The sequence below is a fragment of the Erinaceus europaeus genome, chromosome 17 (assembly GCF_950295315.1).
Source record: "Erinaceus europaeus chromosome 17, mEriEur2.1, whole genome shotgun sequence".
Lineage (NCBI taxonomy): Eukaryota > Metazoa > Chordata > Mammalia > Eulipotyphla > Erinaceidae > Erinaceus > Erinaceus europaeus.
In genome coordinates, this window is record NC_080178.1 from 4801343 (window position 1) to 4820344 (window position 19002).

Sequence of the window (19002 nt, forward strand, 5' to 3'; positions counted from 1 at the left end):
TCCATGATATTTGTATTTAGAAACAAAAAAGAATTTTGGTCCATGCTCCCAGAAAAGGTTAAAGAAGAGGGAAACTTCCAATGGAGGGAGCAGAAAAGGAACTCAGGCGGTGGGAACTGTGCGGAAATGTGCCTGTTCCCTTTCAGTCTTGTCAATCATTATTAAATCACTAGTAAAGCATTTTTTTAAATACTCCCAGTAGGGAGTTTCTTCTCCTTTTTTTCTTTTTCCCCAGAACCCTGCTCAGCTCTGGTTTATGCTAGTGCTGGGGATTAAACCTGGGACCACTGGTGCCTCAGGCATGAGAGTCTGTTTGCGGAACCATTAATGCTGCCGCCTCAGCCCAAGAATTTTTTTTTAATTTTTAATGTTTATTTATTATTCCCATTTGTAGGCCTTGTTTTATTGTTGTAGTTATTCTTTAAAAAAAAAAATTTTAGAGACTTTCATGCCTGAGGCTCTAAAGTCCCAGGTTCAATCCCCTGCACTACCATAAGCCAGAGCTGAGCAGTGCTCTGGTAAAAAAAAAAAAAAAAAAATTATTTATTTTCCCTTTTGTTGCCCTTGTTTTTTTGTTGTTGTAGTTATTATTGCTGTTGTTATTGATGTTGTCATTGTTAGATAGGACAAAGAGAAATGGAGAGGAGGAGAGAAAGACAGACACCTGAAGACCTGCTTCACCGCTTGTGAAGCAACTCCCCTGCAGATGGGGAGCCAGGGGCTCGAACCGGGATCCTAAGGCCAGTACTTGAGCTTTGCACCACATGCGCTTAACCCACTGCGCTACCGCCCAAATCCCATTGTTGTAGTTATTGTTGTTGTTATTGATGTCATCGTTGTTGGATAGGACAGAGAGAAATGGAGAGAGGGGGAAAGACAGACACCTGCAGACCTGCTTCCCTGCCTGTGAAGCGACTCCCCTGCAGGTGGGGACCTGGGGGCTTGAACCGAGTTCCTTACACTGGTCCTTGTTTTTTGTACCACCTGCACTTAACCCGCTGTGCTACCACCCGACTCCCCCAAGAATATCTTTTTTAAACATGTACTTAGTGACTAATGACACACACGGGGGGGGGGGGGGGGGGCGGGAGCACCAGGGCACCACTCTGGCATATTCAATGCCAGAGATCAAACTGGGGACCTCAGGCTTGAGGGTCCAACACTCTGTCCCCCTATTGTCACCTCCCAGGCTGCAACTTTATAAAGGTTTATTATTAGGTTTATTATTATTGTAGCTATCTGCAGGGTCCAGGTCTGAGCCCAGCACCACATGGGAGATGCTGTGGCACTGGGAGAAGCTCAGGTGTTGTGACGTCTGCCTGTCTTTTGTTCTAAGTGAATATGCAGCTTGGTGGGGGCTGGAGAGATACACCACATAGGGCTAACCAAGGCACTGGTGTCTCCCCTCACTCTTGTCTATATGTATGTATTTCAAAATATTTGTTTATTTATGACGCTGAGGAGGAGAGAGAGAACCAGAGCATCACTCTGGCACATGTGACGGCTGGAGTCAAACTCAGGACACCACGCTTGAGAGTCCAGTGCCTTAACCACTGCGCCACTTCCCTGTCTGCTCCATCTCTTATCCGAAGAGCCAGTCTAGAACAAGGAAGCTTCAACGGTGACAAAAAACAGCAGCCTGGGCGCAGAGAAATCAAGCACATACGAGTGAAGCCCTGGCATGATCAAAAATAAATCGATAAATAAGGAATTGTAAGAGAATGAATGAGGAGGGACAGCGAGGGTCTGAGCTGGTGCCGGGGAGTGCACCCAGGGCGCCCGGGGCCACCGCCACGCAGAGTGGTCCTGCGGCTCTTTTCTCTCATTTGAAGACAACTTTCCTGGAGCCCAAGTCCCTGGATCACCGTCATACTATCCCCTCTGTGAGCACCTGTGGAAAGGGACCCTTAGAAAGACAGGGACATGTGGTCCGGGAGGTGGCGCAGTGGCTAAAGCATTGGATTCTCAAGCAGGAGGTCCCAAGTTCAATCCCCGGCAGCACATGTACCAGAGTGATGTCTGGTTCTTTCTCTCCTCCTATCTTTCTCATTAATAAATAAAATCTTTAAAAAAAAAAAAAAGACAGGGACAGGTAGGGTCACTGGCCCCCCAGAAAGGAACTGCCCTGAGCAGGAGGGCAGAGGGTGGGGAGTCCTCAGGCCTCAAGACGGCAGTGTCACGGAGGGAGACGCTGTAATTTGGGGCACACTTTCTCTCTGGACCTGGTGTGGGGTCTCTCCTGTGTACACGCTGAGAGGAGGTAAGAGTCGAGGCAGAGACAGACACTGACACTCAAACCCGCCAGCCTGGATGGCGACAAACAGTGACACACGGGACAGCTCCTTCTAGCTCTTTATGGGGGAGGGAGGGAGGGAGGGGACGGACGACAGGATCCTCAGAATAAAGCCCCACTCTTGCTACCTGCCAGGGCCCGGCGTTCAGTGAGGGGATGCTCACTGCCCAGGGTGGGTGGATGCTGACACGGGGCCCCGTTCTCCCCAGGTTGGTAAGCAGCCTCTGTTGCTGCCTGTCTCCTGGTCCAGTTCTGTTCTCACCAGGGTGTCCTCTGAGCCCCCCTTGGGGTGTGGCATGTGAGACAAGTGGCCGCGCTGTGTCACCTTCGAAGTTTCCGGCACCTGCGGAGAGGAAGCCGGGGCTCTGTTCACGCTGGTACAGCTCCTCTGGACTCGCCCCTCTTCACCTCCTGTGAACCCCACTATCTCCTAACGCTCTCAGCCTGGCAGGTGCTCAGTGCCATGGCCTCAGTGTGCCAGGGAGAGACCAGGGAGGGATGGTGAGCTGATCACATCACATCATGGGTAAAGGTTCTACTGTCTCCCTGGCCTGTTGGTACCCCAGGTGGGAAGGCCCGGGGGTGTCGCATTCTTACTCCAGGTGGATGTCAAGGCAACTCTAGGTCACCTGTGACCCTCACAGATGGTCACAGGCACCCCGACTGCAGCCCTCAACAGCCTCTGCTGGATGAGGAAGTCAGCCTGGTGCATGCTGGTCCCCAGACACCTGGCAAATATTTGTTCAACCTGCTTGACGGCTGCCCCCGCCCTGCCTCCCTGCCCACCACCTGCTCCCACCCGGCACCTTGGCTCACCTGCATGTGCGGGGGTTGAGCTCTAGGCCCCGCCCTTGGCAACGGAGGAGGCTGCGGCGTGGACAGCGGCAGCGGCAGGTCCGGGGGTCAGGGCGCTGGTGGCGCTGGGGGCAGCGTGGGCAGAGGAGCCTGGGGCTGGAGTGGGATGGGTGATGTCAGCTGGGAAGGGTGCTCCGGGGGCAGGGGCCCAGCCCAGAATGGAGCGGGGCTGGGGGCGGTGATGGGGAGTGGAGGCCCTAGGAGGAGAAGCGACATGTCTGGGGCAGGAAGAAAGCTTCTTCCCCCGGGGGGCTGGGGTTGAGGTGGGCCAAGGAAAAGGGGACAGAGGGAAAGAGAGGATATCCCCAACGCCCCCCCAAATTGCTGACACTCCCCCCAGCTCCACCCACAGCTACTATCCTGGGCGCCAATCTCAGAGACTCACCTGCCCGGCTGCCCCGCACTCTCTCTCTGTTTTGGTCTGGATAGGAAACAGACAGACAGACAGAGAAAGACAAGGAAGAAGAGGATGAGGCACCCTACCCTGTGGCTTCAGACCCCGGGCCTTCCCCAAGGGGCTGGGTCCCCAAAACCTGCCCCTCCCTGCAGCAGCCAGGGACCAGCACCCCGAAGCCTGGGGGTCCGGCTAGCACCTGCATTCACACTGGCTGTGCTCCTCGAGGGACATCTCCCCCAGCTGGCTGCTGGGGTAGTGAATCATGAGGATCTGGGGAGAGACAGCAGCTGGTGAGAGAGGCACACGAGAGAAGACCCGCACAGCCACCCGCCGGCCCGCCCGCCACCCGGTACCTGCATGCGGACTCGGTACTGGCCGGTGGGCACGCACTCCAGGGCCTCATCAGGGCAGCAGCCGCCGCAGCGCTGCACGGTGACACAGCTGGGGACCAGCTGCTTGGCCACTGTGCCCAGGAGCTCCATGTTCAGGGGCACCACCACGTCCCGCGGCTGGCAGGTGGCCCTTGCGTACACGTCCAGCCATGACACCACTGGGACAGAAGGAGAGACTGCAGCTCCCCACACCCACCTCTGCCCTCCCAACCTGCCTCCCCCTGCCTGTTCATCCAGAGACACCCCCCCCCCCCCCCGGAATCTCACTGCCTCGGTTTCCTCTCCTGTGACATGGACAGAATAAGGGTGTAGCACTTGGGCTGGGGAGACAGCATCACGGTTCTGCAAAAGACTCTCTCTCGTGCCTGAGACTCTGAGGTCCCAGATTCAATCCCCAGCACCACCAGAAGTCAGAGCTGAGCAGGATTCTGGTCTTTCTCTGCCTGTCTTCCTTTCTGTACCTCTCATTAAAATAAATGTAGCGGCCAAGGAGGTGGCTTAGTGGTGGAGCGCAGGACTCCAGTGCTCCAGGTTCCAAGTTTGACTCCTGGCACCAGGCATGCTGCTTTCTCAAGAATCTAAAGCACCTACTGTGCACACTTGTTACAGTGCACAAGGAGCGAGGTTCGAATCCCTGGTCCCCACCTGCAAGGGGAAAGCTTCACGAGTGGTGAAGCAGGGCTGCAGGTGTCTCTCTCCCTCTTTATCACCCCCCTCCCCTCTCAATTTCTGGCTGTATCCATCCAATAAATGGCTCTGGTGGGCCAGTGGGCACAAGGAGGTTGGCACCGAGCCAGTGATGAGGCGGCATAGAGTTAGAATTAGTTGTAACCAAGTCTTACCTTTCTTCTGGTGACTGGGGACTTCGCGCTGGGAGCCGGGGGCCTGAGAGAGAGAGAGAGAGAGAGAGAGAGAGAGAGACACTCCAGCTGCACCCCAGGAGGAAAAGGCCCATGGCCACCAGGGCTGTGTCCTTGGTCAGGAGGCGTCCTGCCCTCTGACATCTGTCCCGGCTGCTCTGTCCCTGGGGTCACCCTGGGTTTTTACCTGCCCTCTCCTGGCCATCTGTGACCTCGCCTGGCCACGACCCTCCAGGGGCGCCCTGCCAGCGGGTCCCCGAGGTCAGGAGGGGTGCGGGTGCGAGCCAGTTGGGGCTCAGGTCCCCCGAGCAGCGAGGCGGCTGCGCCCTGGGGCGGGGAGGGGCAGTGGTCCTAGGGATGCCCGGCTCCCCTGGGCCCCCCAGGCGCCCCCGCGCCTCCCCACTTCCGCCAACCTTGAGAGGGCACCGCGGGCGGCGCGTACCTGGGCGCGGGCCAGCGGCAGCAGCGCGGCGAGCAGCAGGCGGCGGAGCAGGGGGCCCATGGTGGCCGCGGGGGGGCGCCCGCATGGCCCTAGCCCGGCGGCGCGGGGGGCGGCAGCAGCCGGAGCCCCATGGCGCGGGGGGCGGGGGCGGGGGCCGGGCGCGGGGGGGCGGCTCCTCCGCGGCCCCCTCCCGAGCCCTGGGCGCAGGCAGCGCAGCGCAGCTCCGCGGCGGCGGCCAGAGGAGCTGGGCCTGCGGGCGGCGGCGGCGGCGGCGGGTTGCGGGGACGGCGGGGGTGGCGAGGACTGCGGGGGCGGCGGGGGGCCGGGCCGGGGCGGGCGGCTCATGTGACCCAGACACGCGAGCCCCACCGGGCGGCGGGGCGGGGCGGGGCCGGCGGCGATCACGCCCCCACTCGCCGGCCTGCAGGGGGGCACCGCCCGGGCGCGGGACTCGGGGCGCGGGCGGATGGAGGAGTCTAAGCGGGACGGGCGCGGTGAGAAGCACTTTATTGCACGCGTTTAGGGGATGCGGGGGGCAAACGCTAGAAGAAGGGGCAGGGGGGCACCCCGCAGGCGCTGGGCGGGCCGCAGTGGGGTCCATCCAGGGGAACCCCTAGGAGCTGGTGCCGGGGGGCGCGACCCCAGGGCCCGGCTGCAGCCGCTGGCTCCGCGCCTGATCCTGCTGGAACCGGGCTCGCTTGTCCCTGGAGGAGAGAAAGCCCTGGGTGGTCGGGACAGGGGCCTGGGGAGCCCACCCCAGCCGTGGGGGGCGGGGCAGGGAGAGCAACGACAGACTTGGCACGGGCCCGGGTCTCCTTGTAGATGGTGGTGATGATCCGGTCCTTCTCATCCATGAAGCTCCTGTGCATCTGCTCCAGCTTCCTGCAAACAGGTGACAGTGAGCCCCGGGGCCCCCCTCTCCTGCACGCGGGGGGGGGGGGGGGGGACACCCAGCTCCTGGGTCCTACTGATGTCAAACTAAAGGTTAGGCCCTGCCTGCGTGAGGTTGGGGAGCCGACACAGAGAGGTCAGGGCTTATCCCGTGTGCAGTACTGACCCAGGCCCTTGGCTGTCCTGGAGGGGTGGCTCGCTAAAGGGATCACTGAGCTAGGCAGGCAGTGGGCACCGAGCACCAGCCTGTCATGCCAGGACTGAGGAGGTGGCTCAGCTGGATAAAGCATTGGACTTGTATGCTTGAGGCTCCCACTTCCATCCCCAGGACCACATGTACTGGAGTGGTGCTCTGACTTCTCTCCCTCTCCCTCTCCCTCTCCCTCTCCTCCCTCTCCCTCTCCCTCTCCCTCTCCCTCTCCCTCTCCTCCCTCTCCCTCTCCCTCTCCCTCTCCCTCTCCCTCACCCTCTCCCTCTCCCTCTCCCTCTCCCTCTCCCTCTCCCTCTCCCTCTCCCTCTCCCTCTCCCTGACTCAGGTGAAGCTCTAATAGATGCAATAAGCCCCCCCCCCCATATCACTTCATTGAGGAAGTGATGATTTACAGGATTTTAGCTGTCACAAGGATACATTTACACAGTGCCCCCAAAATCCTCTATAAATCTTGAGAGGAACAGGGAACTGCCAGTCCAGTAAGGACAGCCGCTAATGATGGTCTCTTATAATGCATGTCCTGGTTGGGGAGGTGGCTCGGAGGGAGAGGCCCCAGGTTCAAGCCTTTGCACTGTAAATGCCAGAACAGTGCTTTCTTTTTTTGAAAATCGCTACCGGGGTTATTGCTGGGAGCTTGGTGGCTGCACTGCAAACCCACAGCTGCTGGTAGCCCCTCCCCAGCCTTCCCCCTCACCCCCCCTTTTTTTTTTTTACCAGAGCACTGCTCAGCTCTGGCTTGTGGTGGTGGTGTGAGGCATTGAACCTGGGACTTTAGAACCTCAGGCATGAGTCTGTTTGCATAACCATTATGCTATCTACCCTTGCCCCCTCCTTTTTTATTTGATAGGACAGAGAGAAAATGAGAGGAAAGTGGAGAGAGACCTGCAGCACTGTTTCATTGCTCATGAAGCTTCTTCCTGCCTCGCGTGAGAACCCGGGCTTGAACGGGGGTGCATTGTAATACGTGCACTCTACCAAGTGCGTCATCACTGCCTGCCCAGCCCCCTGCCTATCTTCAGCCTCCTTGCCTGCTGCCTGGCTCTCCCTAGGGACCTTGGTCTTGGCTTTCTCTAAAGGTGCAGGGTGACAGGGTGGTGTGGACAGACAGCTGACCACGAGGGGCTCCAGCCCACCTCTTGCCCCCTGCCTTGTGCCCACGCGCCCGGGCTGCACCTGAAGGCCGCGTAGTGCAGGCCCATGCCCGCCAGCATGATGAACACACAGTAGCCCAGCACCCGCTGGTTGTGTTTGTGCTGCTGCCGCCTGAACTCTGGTTCCTGTGGCCACACTCTGTGGAACTGGGCCCAGTACCTCGCGTTGGGGGGTTCCCAGGAGCTGCTGGAGGGAGGAGAAGGCGCAGAGTGGGGGTAAAGCCCCCAGGGTCTTGCAGGTTGGTGTGTGTGTGTGTGGGGGGGGGTTCTGCCGGGGCGGCCCTACCTGTGTGTCTGACTGTGACTCGCAGCAGCCCCAGGGCTGGCCTGGGCGCCTGGTGGCGGGGGTGGTGGTCCCTGCGGGGCCCAGTGCAGCTGCTGGTCGTAGGTGCGGCGGCTCTGCTCGTGGCTGAGCACCTGGTAGGCCTCGCTCAGCTCCACGAAGCGGCTGTGCAGCGTTGGGTTCCCAGGGTCCCGGTCAGGGTGCAGCTGGGGTGACGCAGGGCTCCCCTCATCTCCCTTTCTAGAATCTATCCCAGCCCCCTGCAGAGGATGCCCACCCACAGGCACAGGTCCTTCCCAAAGACCCTGCTGGAAGGGGATTCTCACGCAAAGCCCCCCTCCCCCTGCCAGCAGGTCTGGAAGAGAGAAACTGAGAGGGAAGAGGAAGAGAGGGAGAGAGAGAGAGAGACGCCTGCAGCCCTGCTTCACCACCTGCAAAGCTTCCCCCTGCTGGTGGGGACTGGGGGCTTTAACTTGGGTCCTTGTACACCGTAACGTGTGCTCAACCAGGTGTCACGACCGCCACCACCCCTCATTTCTCTATCTGAAATCGAAAGGAATAAGGAGGGGAAAAGTCTGCATGTGTGCGGCCTTGCTCTCAGCCTTTCCTCCCACTGGCTAGACACCTGCCCTTGGGCACGCGCCCCTACTCTGCTCTGGGCAGTGAGAGAGAGGTGTGCCGCTCTACTCCTGGGCATGCTGGACTGTACCCATGATTTCTACTTCTCCCCCCCACCTCCCTACCTCCTTGGACTTGGAGAAGAAGGCCCGTTTAACTTCTTCCATGCTGGCACCAGGATGCACCCCCAGTAGCTCATAGTAGTTGCTGGGCCCAGGCCTGTGGAGAGAGGCCCAGAGCTGCAGGGATCCGGGGGAGACTCCACACTCCTGCCCCTGTCCCAGCCCTACTGGGACACAACTTTTTTTTTTTTATTGCCTCCAGGGCTATCACTGGGGCTCAGTGCCTGCACCATGAATCCACTGCTCCTGGAGGTCTTTCCCCCCCCCCTCTTTTGTTGCCCTTGTTGTGGTTATTGTTGTTGATGTCGTTCGTTGTTGGATAGGACAGAGAGACATGGAGAGAGGAGGGGAAGACAGAGAGGGGAGAGAAAGACAGACACCTGCAGACCTGCTTCACCGCCTGTGAAGCGACTCCCCTGCAGGTGGGGAGCCGGGGGCTCGAACCAGGATCCTTACGCCGGTCCTTGCACTTTGTGCCACGTGCGCTTAACCCGCTGCGCTACTGCCTGACCCCCGGGTCACAACCTTCAACTCAGCACCTAGAGAGGTGGGGACCAGGCAATGCCAAGGTCGATCTAGCTCCCTCTTGGGGCATTTTGGGCAAATGTTCATGGGAGCATCTCTCAAAGTGTGGTCCTCAGACCCCTTGCATCAGGAACACCTGAAAAGTTTGTAAATAAAAACAACAGCATCCTGAGAGGTGGCTCAGTGGAGAGAAACATGGACTTTAAAGCATGAGATCCAGAGTTCAACTCTCGGCATCATCTGTGCCAGAGTGATGCTTTGCTTCTCTTCCTCTCTTGAGCCATCATAATAAATAAGTAAATAGGGGGTCGGGCAGTAGCGCAGCAGGTTAAACGCATGTGGCGCAAAATGCAAGGACTGGCTGAAGGATCCCGGTTCGAGCCCCCGGCTCCCCACCTGCAGGGGAGTCGCTTCACAGGCGGTGAAGCAGGTCTGCAGGTGTCTGTCTTTCTCTCCCCCTCTCTGTCTTCCCCTCCTCTCTCCATTTCTCTCTGTCCTATCTAACGACAATGACATCAATAACAACAACAATAACTACAACAAGGGCAACAAAAGGGAATAAATAAATACTTTAAAAAGAAAACAATAATAACCACAACAAGGCTACAACAACAGTGCAACAAAAAGGGGGAAATGACCTCCCGGAGCAGTGGATTCATGGTGCAGGCACTGAGCCCCAGCAATAACCCTGGAGGCAAAAAAAAATTTTAAATTTAAATAAATAAATATTTAGGGGCCGGGCAGTGCCACACCTGGTTAAGTGCACATGTTATGATGCATAGGACCTGGATTCAAGCCCCTGGTCCCCACTTGCAGGGGGAAAGCTTTGCAAGTGGTGAAGCAGTGCTACAGGTGTCTTTCTTTCTCCTTCTCTATGTCCCTCTTCCCTCTGGATTTCTCTCTGTTTCTTCAATAAATAAGTATTTAAAAACAACAAGAACATCACAAGCGGTGAAGCAGGTCTGCAGGAGTCTATGTTTCTCTCCCCCTCTCTGTCTTCCCCTCCATTCTCCATTTCTCTCTGTCCTATCCAGCAACGATGACAACAATAATAACTACGACAATAAAACAACAAGGGCAACAAAAGGAAATAAATATTTAAAAAAAAAAAAAAAACAAGAACAGATTCCTGAGGCTGAGGAGAGAGCTCAGCCTATTAGCTAGTAGGATTGTATGCCTAAGGACCCAAAGGTCTCATGCCCCACCTTGGCACTACCGTATGCAAGAGCTGTGCAGAGCTCTCTCCCTCCTCTGGCATGATAAATAAATAAATCTTTAAAAATTTTGGGAGCTGAGCGGTAGCGCAGCGGGTTAAGCACACCCGGCTCCCCACCTGAAGGAAGGTCGCTTCACAGGCGGTGAAGCAGGTCTGCAGGTGTCTGTTTTTCTCGCCTCCTCTATGTCTTCCCCTCCTCTCTCCATTTCTCTCTGTGCTATCCAACGACAATGACAACAATAACAACAACAAGGGCAACAAAATGGGGAAAATGGCCTCCAGGAGCAGTGGATTCGCAGTGCAGGCACTGAGCCCCAGTGATAACCCTGGACGCAAAAAAAAAAAAAATTCAAAAAATAAAGTTTTCCTGCAGCTGGACAAGTAGCTCAACTGGGAGGGCCTCGTGTTCCAGATTGAATCCTTGGCGCACTGTGTGCCGGGACTGTCTCTGCTGTGTCTGGGCGCCCTGTGTGCCAGAACTGTCTCTGCTGTGTCTCTGCGCCCTGTGTGCCAGGACTGTCTCTGCTGTGTTTGGGCACCCTGTGTGCTGGGACTGTCTCTGCTGTGTCTCTGCGCCCTGTGTGCTGGGACTGTCTCTGCTGTGTTTGGGCGCCCTGTGTGCCGGGACTGTCTGCTGTGTCTGGGCGCCCTGTGTACCGGGACTTTCTCTGCTGTGTCTCTGCGCCCTGTGTGCTGGGACTGTCTCTGCTGTGTCTGGGCACCCTGTGTGCCAGGACTGTCTCTGCTGTGTCTCTGCGCCCTGTGTGCCAGGACTGTCTCTGCTGTGTTTGGGCACCCTTTGTGCCGGGACTGTCTCTGCTGTGTCTCTGCGCCCTGTGTGCTGGGACTGTCTCTGCTGTGTCTGGGCGCCCTGTGTGCCGGGACTGTCTCTGCTGTGTCTGGGCGCCCTGTGTACCGGGACTGTCTCTGCTGTGTCTGGGCACCCTGTGTGCTGGGACTGTCTCTGCTGTGTCTGGGCGCCCTGTGTGCCGGGACTGTCTCTGCTGTGTCTGGGCGCCCTGTGTACCGGGACTTTCTCTGCTGTGTCTCTGCGCCCTGTGTGCCGGGACTGTCTCTGCTGTGTCTGGGCGCCCTGTGTGCCGGGACTGTCTCTGCTGTGTCTCTGCGCCCTGTGTGCTGGGACTGTCTCTGCTGTGTCTGGGCGCCCTGTGTGCCGGGACTGTCTCTGCTGTGTCTGGGCGCCCTGTGTGCCAGGACTGTCTCTGCTGTGTCTCTGCGCCCTGTGTGCCAGGACTGTCTCTGCTGTGTTTGGGCACCCTATGTGCTGGGACTGTCTCTGCTGTGTCTCTGTGCCCTGTGTGCTGGGACTGTCTCTGCTGTGTCTCTGCGCCCTGTGTGCTGGGACTGTCTCTGCTGTGTCTGGGCGCCCTGTGTACTGGGACTGTCTCTGCTGTGTCTCTGCGCCCTGTGTGCCAGGACTGTCTCTGCTGTGTCTCTGCGCCCTGTGTGCCGGGACTGTCTCTGCTGTGTCTGGGCGCCCTGTGTGCCGGGACTGCCTCTGCTATGTCTCTGCGCCCTGTGTGCCGGGACTGTCTCTGCTGTGTCTGGGCGCCCTGTGTGCCAGGACTGTCTCTGCTGTGTCTGTCTGTCTGTCTCTCACATGTAATAAAAGAACTCCTTTTTACTTATTATTCTTATTTATTTATTTAGGCTAGAGACAGAGAGGATTGGAAAGAGAATGGAAGACAGAGAGGGAGAGAGATGGGTGTAGGTAGACAGCTCCCAGGCCCCAGGCTCAGTCTCCTACCCCACCATCAGCCAGAGCTGATCAGTGCTCTGGTATAAGTAAATGGGGGGCTGGGGGGCCAGGCGGCAGCACACCTGTTTAAGCGCACACATTACGGTGCACAAGGACCCAGGTTCAGGACCGTGGTCCCTATCTGCAGGGGGAAAGCTTTAAGAGTGGTGAAGCAGGGGAGTCGGGTGATAGTGTAGTGGGTTAAGCGCACATGGTGTGAAGCACATGGCGCGAAGCGCAAGGACCAAAGTAAGGATCTGTCCTGTCCAACAACAACGACATCAACAACACCAGTCAACGCCCATGTTCAGCGGGGAAGCAATTACAGAAGCCAGACCTTCTACCTTCTGCAACCCTCAATGACCCTGGGTCCATGCTCCCAGAGGGATAGAGAATGGGAAAGCTACTGGGGAGGGGGTGGGATATGGAGATTGGGTGGTGGGAATTGTGTGGAGTTGTACCCCTCCTACCCTATGGTTTTGTTAATTAATCCTTTCTTAAATAAAAAAAATTTTTTTTAAATATATTTTTTTAAAAAAAGAATTCTTGAAAAAAAAAAAAAACAAGGGCTACTTCTGTTGGTCTGCTTCTAAATTCTGCTTCTAAGACCCCTTCTGTTTCATTGGTTTAATCTCCCTGCTTAACACTGTATTCTATTTACATAAACCACTGTTAACTAAGCACCACCCTGCCTCCAGGGCATTGGTTTAATCCTCACTGTTTTGCAAGCTTTTTCCTTCTCCCCACTCCCTATCCTACGTACATCCTCTTCGGACCTGACTCTTCCACCTCAGGATATATAAGGACAAGACTGTGATTAAAGATAGCTTAGATTGCACTGTGTTCCACATGAATAAAGACTGAACTGTGTACCACTCAGCCATGAGTCCCTGGTTGTCTCTCCCTCTCCCACCCACGAAGCTAGCCTGACAGGCAACAAAAGGGAAAATAAATAAATAAATATTAAAAAGAGTTATAAAGCAGAGCTGTAGTGTGTCTCTCTGTCTCTCTCCGTCTCCCCCTCCCCTCTCAATTTCTCTGTTTTTTAAAATTTATTTTTATATTTATTTATTTTCCCTTTTGTTGCCCTTATTTTTTGTTATTGTTGTTGTTATTGATGTCGTTGTTAGATAGGACAAATGATAGAGAAATGGAGAGAGGAGGGGGAAGACGGGGAGAGAAAGACAGACACCTGCAGACCTGCTTCACCGCCTGTGAAGCGACTCCCCTGCAGATGGGGAGCCGGGGGCTCGAACCGGGATCCTTACAACAGTCCTTGCGCTTTGTGCCACGTGCGCTTAACCCCCTGCACTACCGCCTGACTCCTAATTTATCTCTGTTTTTTTTTAATTTAATTTTTATTTATTTATTCTCTTTTGTTGCCCTTGTTGTTTTATTGTTGTAGTTATTATTGATGTCGTTGTTGTTGGATAGGACAGAGAGAAATGGACAGAGGAGGGGAAGACAGAGAGGGAGAGAAAGACAGACACCTGCAGACCTGCTTCACCGCCTGTGAAGGGACCTGCCTGCAGGTGGAGAGCCGGGAGCTCGAACCGGGATCCTGACGCCGGTCCTTGAACTTAGTGCCACCTGCGCTTAACCCGCTGTGCTACAGCTCGACTCCCTTTATCTCTGTTTTTATCCAATAATAAAGAAATAAAATAAAAAAGATTTCTTGTGTGGTCCAGGAGATGGCCAATGGATAAAGCATTGGACTCTCCAGCAGGAGGTCTTGAGTTCGATCCCTGCGGCACATGTATCAGAGTGATGTCTGGTTCTTTATCTCTCTTCTTCTATCATTCTCATTAATTAATGAATAAAATCTTTAAAAAACAAAATAAAATAGGGGGCTAGGCAGTGGCACACCCAGTTGAGGACACAAGTTACCATATGCAAGGACCACAGTTCAAGCCTTCCCCCCCCCGCAAGAAGATTTAGGAGTCATGAAGCAGGTCTGCAGGTGTCTGTTTATCTCTCTCACGGTGTCTTTTTTTTTTTTTTTTTTTACCAAAGCACCACTCAGCTCTGGTTTATGGTGCTGCTACAGGGGTGGGGTGATGGTGGGGTGTTCAACCTGGGACTTTGGAGCCTCAGGCATGAGAGTCTGTTTGCATAGGCATTATTCTTTTTTTTTTTTTTTTAAGATTTTATTTATTTATGAGAAAGATAAGAAGAGAGAGAAAGAACCAGACATCACTCTGGCACATGTGCTGCTGGGGATTGAACTCAGGACCTCATGCTTGAGAGGCCAAAGCTTTATTACTGCGCCACGTCCCAGACCACAACATAGCCATTATTCTATCTACCCCTGCCCTCTCACTCTGTATCTCCCTCTCTCCCCTCTTTTTGTTTTTAAGATTTTTATCTTATTTATTTATTTATTTATTTATTTATGAGAAAGATATATATATAAAGAACCAGACATCACTCTGGCACATGTGCTGCTGGGGATTGAACTCAGGACCTCATGCTTGAGAGTCTAGTTAGTGTCTTAGCCACAGTGCCACCTCCTGGACCACTCCCTCTACCCTCTCAATGTCTCTCTGTCCTAATAAAACAGGCAGAAAAGAAAAAAAAAAGGCCACAGGAATCAGTGGATTCATGGCACCAAGCCCAGGGATAACCCTGATGGCAATAAAAAGCTAAGCAAACTAAATAGTTAATTAATTTAATAAGGGCTGGTGAAATAGTTCACTTGGATTGTGGGCTGCTTTGCCATGTCTGTGACTCTAGTTTGAGCCTGGCCCCCACTGCATTGAAGGGTGCTTCAGTGTGTTGGTCTCTTTCACTTTCTCTCTGCCTCTACCAAATAAATAAATACAAAGAAGCAGTTTCCTTGGTTGGAGAGATAGTTTACTGAGTAGGGCGCACGCCGTGCTGGTGCTGTGCACACAGCCCATGTTGGAGAGCCAGCACCACGGGGAAAGTGCTATGGCGCTGGGGGAAGCCCCCGTGCTGGAGTGTTTCTCTCTGTCCTATTTCTTGATCTAAATGAAAGAGCAGCATCAGACTAGTGAGGTCCCAGTTCCACACCCCGCTAAAAAGATGTCTGAGCCCTGCCTCATTCCTGCAGACCAGGGTGACTAGAGCAGCGCCCCACGAACCTGCATTTGGTCCCCACCCCCTGGCGTTGGTGCACTGAGATGCTGGCTGACCACACCAAGAGTTGTGCGACGGATGTGCATTGACTTTGGTTTGAACTCAGATTCCGCATCTGCCACTCAATTCGTGGCATGACCTTGGGGTGGGGGGTCGCCCCTTCAGCCCTGCTGTGAAGGTGAGGGGTACCTGAGATCCTGCAGGGCACCTGACACGGAGCAGACGGAGATCACAACCAGTCCAGAGCTGGGCAGGACCACAAGAAGAAGAACCCACCGACCGGGCGCCCCGGGTCACCGACTCACCGCTGCCGGGCGGCCGCTGCGAAGAGCCGGGCGGGGGCGCTGCAGGGCCAGCGCGGGCACAGGTGCAGGGGCCAGCGGGGCGGCATGGCGGCGGGCGGGCAGCTGGGGAGAGGCCGCAGGAGGAGCGCATGGGGACGGAGGGAAACAGACACACAGCCCCCGGGTCCTTGGGCCGGGCCCTGCCTCCGAGCTGGACTTCCGGGGCCCTGCTCGGATCAGATCTCCGTGTCTAGACCCGGGGTCCGAGAGACGGAGACCCCAGCCCCCTCTCCCCGGGGCCACTGGGGTAGGGGGGACGAAGGCGGAGCCACAGCCAAGCCCCGCCCCCGCCACATCCGGAGTCGGCTGGGCCCCGCCTCCGCCTCTCATTGGCTGACACAAGCCGCGCCCACCTGACTGGACGAACCAGGGGTGCTCTCCGCCTCCGAGCGCCCATTGGCCACTGCCGCCTTAGGCCCGCCCACTGATGCCCAGGCCCTGGGAGCCGCAGCAGCGCCAGGCTCGGCTCGGGAGCCCAGAGATCTCTGCCCGGCTCTCCGACCAGTACACTTGCCTGTCACTCTGCTCCGGAGCGAGGCACGTCTCAGACTAGCATCGAGCCCACTTGGCAGGGGGCACGGCCCTCATCCCATCTGGCAGAAGGGGAAATTGAGGCGGGGCACTTCCCCCCAGGTCACTTGTTCTGCCTTTCGCCCACCCAGCATTCTCTCCCACTGGGCCCTCTGTCTGGAGGAAACAGCAGATGCCAATGGAATGCAAGAATAAAGTCCTTTATTGCTTTGCGAGAGGTGGGGATAGGGCTGAGACCCTCAGGTGACTCAGGTGGGACTTGCGTGGACAAGGTTGTAGAGGAAGATGGCGCCTTTGGCCGACGGACAGAGCTCAGCCCACAGTTCGGTCTCTTGCAACCTCTGCACCCTCTGTGGGGAGACGGAGACATGCAGACTTCAGGGCTCCTGCAGGAGCTGGGTCCTGATCCCTGAGCCTCAGAGCCTACTGCACTACACCGTCCCTGGGGACACAGGTCAGAGGGGGAGGGGGCTAAACAGGTCCCTAGTCTCCGTTGGGCAAAAAGTATCCTCCAGAAGGTGGCTCCCAGGAAAGTTGAAAGATCGGGGAGCCCTATCTCTCCCCAGCCTCTGAAAGCACCCAATCTAGGGTCTTGGTTCAAGGAAGACCCACACTTTTGCCACTTCGTACCTCTGTCTCCACAAATATGATGCCTGTGGACTCATGGGCTTCGGGCCCCCCACTCATGTAGTGTTTCCTCACTTGCTCAGAAGTGAGGCTGCACCTGGACAAGGGGAGGAGAGTTGCTTGGGTGGGTGTCCAGTCCCTGGAGGGTCCCTGAGGAGCCCCAGCTGCCTCCGCCACCCAAACCCCTCGACCAGCCGACTCCCCAGGCCACAGTCGCTGAGGGCTCACTCACTGGACATAGAACTCAGCACTCGCACGGCCAGCACTGGTCTCGTTGCAGGCAATGCCCAGCAGCAGGGGCTGGCTCAGGGTGAGCAGCGGCAGGTTCACCTAGAATTGGGGGTGCCACCTATCAGTTCCTACTGCCCATACACGGCCCTTTGCCCATGTATGCCATTTTACAGGTTGGCGCTTTCAAGGGCCTGTAATCACAGAACGCCAGATCTCAGGTATGTTCAGATCTTACATGAGAGAGCAGAAGTGGAGAGAGGAGCTTATCAATATACGCGGAGATCTTCGCCCACCCAGTCCAACGCTTGACGTCTCGTCACCCAATCTGGTCCCCTACGCCTACACTGAACTTCTCTGTTCCAGACTCTTGGAAACAGAGCTGGCAGTCAGCTGAGGTCAAGAACAAACACCTCATCACAGACCCCTGCAAGCGTCAACCCGGCTTTGACCTAGCACGTTATGATTGGGTCCTCCTCAATTGCTATCGAACAGGCCATGGCCGGTGCACCGCTATGTTCCATCGCTGGGGAGCCAGAGACGACCCGAACTGCCCCTGCGGCTCCAGACAGACTATGACCCACATAGTCAACGACTGCCACCTCTCCAGATTCAAAGGAGGTCTCGAAACTTGACATCAGGCTCAACCTGACGCTGTTGACTGGCTACGGAAGAAGGGCAAACGCTAGAAGAAGAATAGGTATGCCTTTTTCTCCTCAGTTTAGCAAGACAGTTAGGGTGGTCCCATTGTAAAGAACCCAAAACCCCAAGAGTTGGGGGCTAGAATTCCACTCTACGGTAGCAACCTGCTAAGCCAAGGTCTTGTCTCAATGCCAGATGCCCGCAGGCCCTCCTGCCATCCTGGTATGTTCTCCTTCTTCCCCTCCTGCCCACCACCCTGTTTGCCACCCCTCACTCACCTCGTCACAGATCTCCTGGAGGACACTAGAGAAGAGCTCATGTACCACTAGTTCTCCAGGTAAGTCCTTGTGTAGGGGGCTGTCACCTGGGCACAGCACCTGTGAGAGAACAAGCTCAGCCCCAGCTCATGCCCCCACGCCCTCCACACTCGCTGGCCCTCAGGACCTAGCTGGGCACAGAGTAGCTAGTGACCCACTGGCCCAGGCCCTCCTTTCCCGGGACAATCAGACATCCAGCCGGTCTTCTGGCCGGTCCATTCCCCATCACCTAGACTCCCAGGGGCAGGAGGGAGCCGGGGGCTGCCCTGACCACCAACTTTGCACAAAGGGCCAGGGCAGCTGTTAGGGGAGGGGGAAAAACCAAGATGAGCTGTTTGGGCCTTTGTGCCCCGAGCCTGGCATCTCACCTGAGGCTCAGGGTGCCCGCCAGGCACGTCCACCAGCCCTGGGGCCTCCGCCACTTGCTGAGAGCGGCGCAGGAGGACAAGGAAGCCATCAGCGGTGACCAGAGCCGCGCCCACCCCCAGCGGGTCCGCCAGGTAGGCTTGCTTGTCGCCCCAGTCAGTGACCCCCTGCTGTCGCAGCCAGGCAGCTGAGCTGGCCCAGTTGGTGCCCAGAAAGTCTCGGTAGGAAGTCAGGCCCAGGCGCAGAAGCAGCTGTGGCCCCAGCGAGCCAGTGGTCGCCAGCGTAGCTGCGTGGAGGCGGAACTTGGGAGCATCAAAGAGCCAAGGCTGGGCCTGTAGCCGGCTTTCCCATGCAGCAGCGATGGCCTCGTCCCCTCCTGGCAGTGGGCGCCGGTCATGGGCGGGGCTCAGCTCCACCAGCACCTGGCTCTCCAGCAGCCCGGTCGGGGGACATTGCAACAGTAGGGACACCTCAGGGTCCATGGTCTGGACAGACGGGGCAGCTATGGGGAGAACACAGCCAGAACTCTCACCCAGGGGGACCCCACAGCCACCCTTGGGTCCGGTAGCACGCCCCCCTCTGCCATATGCCCCCGGAGGCCTTCTGCACCCTCTGATCGCTTTCTGAACAGTAGAGTGACTCCGCTTCCGCAAGAGCCTGGAGTCCACCCCGGGGCCTCCCTGTCAGCTGGAGGTACAGGGCCCTGCCACCCCTAGGACCCACGTCTGCCAGGGTTAGAGGGCTCCCGCCCCCAGCCTCTGACATGCTCGGCTCCAGCGGGGTCGGGAAGCTCCGGCCTCTCGCCGCACTCACCCCCGGACCCGCACGCAGCC

At 56.7% G+C, this 19002-nt stretch overlaps 3 protein-coding genes across 11 annotated transcripts; all 3 read right to left on the reverse strand.

Moving 5' to 3' along the window:
* Nucleotides 1-2335: 2335 nt before the first annotated feature.
* On the reverse strand, nt 2336-5641 carry VEGFB (vascular endothelial growth factor B). Of its 5 annotated transcripts, none has more exons than XM_007518555.3 (7): nt 5240-5566; nt 4780-4822; nt 3899-4095; nt 3742-3815; nt 3534-3569; nt 3110-3244; nt 2336-2636 (listed from the first exon to the last, which is right to left on the reverse strand). In XM_007518555.3, the coding sequence occupies exons 1-7, from the start codon at nt 5297-5299 to the stop codon at nt 2615-2617; spliced, it is 567 nt and encodes a 188-aa protein (XP_007518617.1). In that variant the 5' UTR covers nt 5300-5566; the 3' UTR covers nt 2336-2614. The 5 variants fall into 5 exon arrangements, with proteins under 5 accessions (XP_007518617.1, XP_007518616.1, XP_060032147.1 ...); XM_007518554.3 differs by having other exon boundaries at nt 3110-3345; XM_060176164.1 differs by lacking the exon at nt 5240-5566 and adding an exon at nt 4985-5134 and having other exon boundaries at nt 3110-3345.
* A 90-nt stretch (nt 5642-5731) lies between these two features.
* DNAJC4 (DnaJ heat shock protein family (Hsp40) member C4) lies at nt 5732-15701 on the reverse strand. 5 transcript variants are annotated; one of them, XM_060176170.1, is made up of 6 exons: nt 15420-15701; nt 8519-8612; nt 7779-7940; nt 7515-7676; nt 6035-6121; nt 5732-5943 (listed from the first exon to the last, which is right to left on the reverse strand). In XM_060176170.1, the coding sequence occupies exons 1-6, from the start codon at nt 15547-15549 to the stop codon at nt 5853-5855; spliced, it is 726 nt and encodes a 241-aa protein (XP_060032153.1). In that variant the 5' UTR covers nt 15550-15701; the 3' UTR covers nt 5732-5852. The 5 variants fall into 5 exon arrangements, with proteins under 5 accessions (XP_060032153.1, XP_060032151.1, XP_060032154.1 ...); XM_060176168.1 differs by having other exon boundaries at nt 7515-7679; XM_060176171.1 differs by having other exon boundaries at nt 7779-7981; nt 15420-15657.
* Nucleotides 15702-16173: 472 nt separating this feature from the next.
* On the reverse strand, nt 16174-18997 carry NUDT22 (nudix hydrolase 22). Its single transcript, XM_016186229.2, has 5 exons — nt 18172-18997; nt 17765-17863; nt 16849-16946; nt 16620-16713; nt 16174-16339 (listed from the first exon to the last, which is right to left on the reverse strand). The coding sequence occupies exons 1-5, from the start codon at nt 18649-18651 to the stop codon at nt 16238-16240; spliced, it is 873 nt and encodes a 290-aa protein (XP_016041715.1). The 5' UTR covers nt 18652-18997; the 3' UTR covers nt 16174-16237.
* Nucleotides 18998-19002: the final 5 nt, after the last annotated feature.